A 6,000-nucleotide genomic window follows, 5' to 3' on the forward strand; every position below is an offset into this window, starting at 1 on the left:
TTCCTTCTCCACCGGGGATCGAACCCGGAACCTTAGGACTATGAATCCCGAGCGCTGTCCACTCAGCTGTCAGGCCCCCCTTTAATTTGATTACGTGCTAAGGCATCCAATAGAGCCACTAGCTATTGGATCCAATATGTGATCAAATTATTCACCTACACGCTTCCCCATTCAGTCTTTCCCAAAGACATTATTATTGCATGTAAGAATAATTTACCTCTTGCCAAATCTTCGTGATAAGAATCCTACTTTGATAAACAAAACACAGAAGGAATCAATTTTGGAAATGCTCTGAAGATTCGTCATCCAAGAACAGGTTAACTGGTAAATATTATATGAATAAGGTGAATAATGTCATGCCTCCCTGAAGGGTGTTCAGAGAGATGAGACACGAGAGAACACTCATGTCTGTAAATATATGTGATGAGACGATAGCAACTCATTTAAAACGTGAGTAATGTTTATTACTATATAAATTAGCTAAAGATGTTAAATGACACCAAAGTGAATTCAAGCAGAATCTATTATTTATTAACAATGAATTATCTTTCTTTTTTCACTCTCTTATTCTCGCTCTCTCTTTCGCTCTTTCTTTTTTCACTCTCTTTGATTCTCGCTCTCTCTCTCTCTTGCCTTTTCTCACTCTTTCTCTACCAACGAACCTACCCAACTGCTGCATATCTCTCTCTCTCTCTCTCTCTCTCTCTCTCTCTCTCTCTCTCTCTCTCTCTCTCTCTCTCTCTCTCTCTCTCTCTCTCTCTCTCTCTCTCTCTCTCTCTGTCTTTCTCTCTCTCTCTCTCTCTCTCTCTCTCTCTCTCTCTCTCTCTCTCTCTCTCTCTCTCTCTCTCTCTCTCTCTCTCTCCCTCTCTCTCTCTCTCTCTCTCTCTCTCTCTGTATATATATATATATATATATATATATATATATATATATATATATATATATATATATATATATATATAGCATTATCAAATAATAATGCAAAGTTCAGAATATATATGCATGTGTATATGGAGTAATTTAATAGCTCACAACAGTCTGTGCTTAACTGATTTAATGTGCATTAGACCGCCAGTGCAAGGCTTTACACACGATTTATATAAATTACAAGGAAAAACCTCCAAAAGTGAGTATGAGTGATTGGGAGTAGATTAGATGCGGTGGGAGAGTGTTGATGGGAGAGTTGGTGAGCACGCCGATGAGAGGAGAATGTGTGGGAGTAGATAGGAAGAGCGTATGATATGTGTGGGAGAGTAAGTGAGGGAGGGAGGGCTGAATGGAAGGAGCAGGAATGTAACAGAAAATTAGAGTGGATGAGAGGGGGAGAAGATGAAGATGAGCGAGGTGAGAGGAGATGGTTGAGATCGGTGAGAGAGCGGTTGAGAAGGGTGGAAGAGAGCCGATAAAATAGATAGGATAGTGGTTGATAGGAATGAGTGTTGAGAAACGTGAGAGAGCTGGAGAGAGGGCGGGAGAGCCAGAGAGAGAGAGAGAGAGAGAGAGAGAGAGAGAGAGAGAGAGAGAGAGAGAGAGAGAGAGAGAGAGAGAGAGAGAGAGAGAGAGAGAGAGAGAGAGAGAGAGAGAGAGAGAGAGAGAGAGAGAGAGAGAGAGAGAGAGAGAGAGAGAGAGAGAGAGAGAAAGAGAGAGAGAGAGAGAGAGAGAGAGAGAGAGAGAGAGAGAGAGAGAGAGAGAGAGAGAGAGAGAGAGAGAGAGAGAGGGGGTGGGAGAGCGGTCAGATGGTGGTCCAATAAAGGCAGAATCACTGTCTGAGATTCAATAACGCAGGCCAAGACGCCTGCCCGGCCAGGGAGGCCGGGAGACACAGGAGGCAAGAAAAGGCAAGACAACACTGGCGGAATCACATTCATGCGAGTTAGAACGTCAGGAAACGAGCGGTGGAGGAACGTGAAATATAATACAATTCTCATTTGTAACAATTTTTTAGAAATAGAACCGAATGATACCCTCCTAAATATAAATTAATCGAATAATATATAAATATATTATTCGTGGCCCCACAAAGTGAGGTGATTCGATGAAATAACTATGCCCAAGATTGCCACCAAGTGCCGTCGGGACGGTGTGGGAAATGGCCTTGGGTACCATCGTCTTTTGTACGCTCACGGTTGGTCGAGTGGTTAAGGTACCATGTATACCAGTTGCATAGTGCTCTTGGCTGTCTGGGTTCGATTCACTTCTGGGGGTGTGGAGTTTTCAGTCGTATATATGTTTGGGAACCATTCAAGCTTGTTTGCAATATATATATATATATATATATATATATATATATATATATATATATATATATATATATATATATATATATATATATATATATATATATATATATGCGAACAAGCCTGAATGGTCCCATACCAGTACATACCAGTTGCGTTGCTTCTGGGAGTATGGGTTCGAGTCACTTCTGGGGTGTGAGTTTTCAGTTATATATATATATATATATATATATATATATATATATATATATATATATATATATATATATATATATATATATATATATATATATATATATATATATATATATATATATATAATCTCGCTAATAATTTCAGCAATACTCAGTAGCGATTTAAAGTCAATCTATTGCAACTGGGTAATCTTTGTTTCCTCTCATCATATGCTCCCAATGAGTCCAGCAGGCTGTTACTACTTTCTGCCAGATCTTGGAACACCTTAACAAGACAGCAACAGTAAGAGGAGCAAACCACGACGTGTCACTACCGTAACTCAAGCACCTGCAAGCAGCAGCAACAATTACTCTTAACAAGATTGAATAACCCAAAACACTCATAACAAGTCAAAAGTTACCACGAACATCGCAGCAAGACAGAAACAGTGAACAGCCACCAGCAGCTGCGACCACGATATTCAGGGAGTCGAACGACAGCACAAGGAACCATGCCAATGACCCCAAGCACCCCGAGGTTACTATATAAGCGGGAAAGGCCGTAATATAAACAGCTATTGTTATTAGATAAGCAAATATTCCTATTACATTAGCAGCAAACGCCGTGACTAGCTGTCGAGGCCCTTGACAAGCAGCCGAGTCCCTTGACAAGCAGCCGAGGCCCTTGACAAGCAGCCGAGGCCCTTGACAAGCAGCCGAGGCCCTTGACAAGCAGCCGAGGCCCTTGACAAGCAGCCGAGGCCTTTGACAGGCAGCCGAGGCCTTTGACTAGAAGCCGAGTCCCTCGACAAGAAGCCGAGGCTTTCGACAAGCAGCCGAGTCCCTTGACAAGCAGCCGAGGCCCTTGACAAGCAGCCGATTCCCTTGACAAGCAGCCGAGGCCCTTGACAAGCAGCCGAGGCCCTTGACAAGCAGCCGAGGCCCTTGACAAGCAGCCGCGGCCCTTGACAAGCACCCGAGGACCTTGACAAGCAGCCGATTCCCTTGACAAGCAGCCGAGGCCCTTGACAAGCAGCCGAGGCCCTTGACAAGCAGCCGCGGCCCTTGACAAGCACCCGAGGACCTTGACAAGCAGCCGATTCCCTTGACAAGCAGCCGAGGCCCTTGACAAACAGCCGAGGCCCTTGACAAACAGCCGAGGTCTTCGCCACAGGGGAGCCCGAGCCCTTCAGTGTCCAGACCCACTCGTACCCGACGACAAACACACACTAATATCATCACCTCTCACGGAAAGCACCGGGAAATTGTTGCCGATTTTGTGGCTTTTCGCAGCAGATGGACGACGAGTGATGCTCCCCGGTCCTGTCCCCGTGTGGCTGTCAGGTTGTCAGTAAGAGTGAGCGAGAGAGAGCGATTGTACTCACCTTGTTGTATTCACCTAGTTGTGCTTGCGGGGGTCGAACTCTGCTTTTTCGGCCCGCCTCTCAACTGTTAATCAACCAACTGTTACTAGCTACTTTTTTATCCACACACCAGCACACCCCTAGGAAGCAGCCCGTAATAGCTGTCTAACTCCCAGGTACCTATTTACTGCTAGGTAACAGGGATTATCAGGGTGAAAGAAACTCTATCTATTTGTTTCTGCCGGCCCCGGGAATCGAATCCCAGTCCACATGACTACGTATAAAGCGTGCTGTCCACATAGCCACCGTCCCTGTGAGACCGGTGGCCTTATGTGTCTGTACGTGTGCGTACTCACCTAGTTGTGCGTGTGCGTGTGTGTGTGTGTGTGTGTGTGTGTGTGTGTGTGTGTGTGTGTGTGTGTGTGTGTGTGTGTGTGTGTGTGTGTGTGTGTGTGTGTGTGTGTGTGTGTGTGTGTGTGTGTGTGTGTGTGTGTGTGTGTGTGTGTGTGTGTGTGTGTGTGTGTGTGTGTATGTGTGTGTGTGTGTGTGTGTGTGTGTGTGTGTGTGTGCGTGCGTGCGTGTATGTGTGTGTGTGTATGTCCATACTCATATACACGTGATGCTTGTATATAAGCATACTTGTGAGCTTACGTGTCTACGGGAAGCAAGATTTACCTGTACCTTTCACAATTTTACAAACATGCGTAAAATATTTAGCGTGAAAGCATCAGTTGTTTTGTTTGACCAGTTGCTATATGTTGCATCAAGTGCGGGGAAAAAAACACGGGTGTAAATTGGAGCTTTCACCGTACAGTCAAATTATCAACGTGTGAGACAGATTAATAGCTTCTGTATTTTACTGAAACAATGACATCAAATTACAAAACTGTTAGCAAGTGTCCCAACGATGCTTGGCGCTTTGATTATGCAGCTCAGTTATTATTGAATTATTAAGAGGTAAATCAAGGGCAATTTGTTTATGGAAATTATGCAAAATCGCGCATATTCTTAAAATACAATAACCGAATTATACCTTTAGATAACATATATATAGTTGCATATATTTGCAAGAAGTCAACAAAAGAGAAGCCAACAAAAGAGAAGTCAACAGAAGAGAAGTCAACAGAAGAGAAGTCAACAGAAGAGAAGTCAACAGAAGAGAAGTCAACAGAAGAGAAGTCAACAGAAGAGAAGCCAACAGAAGAGAAGCCAACAGAAGAGAAGTCAACAGAAGAGAAGTCAACAGAAGAGAAGCCAACAGAAGAGAAGCCAACAGAAGAGAAGTCAACAAAAGAGAAGCCAACAAAAGAGGAGCCAACAGAAGAGAAGCCAACAGAAGAGAAGCCAACAAAAGAGAAGCCAACAAAAGAGGAGCCAACAGAAGAGAAGCCAACAGAAGAGAAGCCAACAGAAGAGAAGCCAACAGAAGAGAAGCCAACAGAAGAGAAGCCAACAGAAGAGAAGTCAACAGAAGAGAAGCCAACAGAAGAGAAGCCAACAGAAGAGAAGCCAACAGAAGAGAAGTCAACAGAAGAGAAGCCAACAGAAGAGAAGCCAACAGAAGAGAAGTCAACAGAAGAGAAGCCAACAGAAGAGAAGTCAACAGAAGAGAAGCCAACAGAAGAGAAGCCAACAGAAGAGAAGTCAACAAAAGAGAAGCCAACAAAAGAGGAGCCAACAGAAGAGAAGCCAACAGAAGAGAAGCCAACAAAAGAGAAGCCAACAAAAGAGGAGCCAACAGAAGAGAAGCCAACAGAAGAGAAGCCAACAGAAGAGAAGCCAACAGAAGAGAAGCCAACAGAAGAGAAGCCAACAGAAGAGAAGTCAACAGAAGAGAAGCCAACAGAAGAGAAGCCAACAGAAGAGAAGCCAACAGAAGAGAAGCCAACAGAAGAGAAACAACGGAGGATACGTCACCTGTTTCCACTGCTAGTCCTCAGGCAGCCGCCCCCGTTGAGACAGGAGATGGGCGTGCAAGACTCCGGTTCATGGGCGTGGCAGGCGAGGGCGCGGGTCAAGCGTGGGGTCACCAGCGAGGTCACATTCGTGTCCACAACCTGTCAAGGATCAAGTGAACTGTTGGGGGGGGGGTCGAGTGTGGCATGGGATGTTGAATAATATTACTTGGTTTTAAAACAGCCTGGTGGTTCAAGAAGTCCGTATCAAAGTCTTCGTGACAAACAATATTCCATTTGCCCCCCAATACACAATTAACCCACAACAGTC

At 44.5% G+C, this 6,000-nt stretch overlaps 1 protein-coding gene across 1 annotated transcript in view; it reads right to left on the reverse strand.

Annotated features, from left to right (window-relative positions):
* The window catches only part of LOC123748094 (uncharacterized), a 208,107-nt gene that overhangs the window by 24,059 nt on the left and 178,048 nt on the right, over positions 1-6,000 (reverse strand). The window contains exon 16 of the mRNA XM_069303372.1: positions 5,692-5,831. Within this exon, the coding sequence (XP_069159473.1) occupies positions 5,692-5,831 (140 nt within the window). The remainder of the gene's footprint in view (positions 1-5,691; positions 5,832-6,000) is intronic.

Source organism: Procambarus clarkii, chromosome 5, assembly GCF_040958095.1.
Source record: "Procambarus clarkii isolate CNS0578487 chromosome 5, FALCON_Pclarkii_2.0, whole genome shotgun sequence".
Lineage (NCBI taxonomy): Eukaryota > Metazoa > Arthropoda > Malacostraca > Decapoda > Cambaridae > Procambarus > Procambarus clarkii.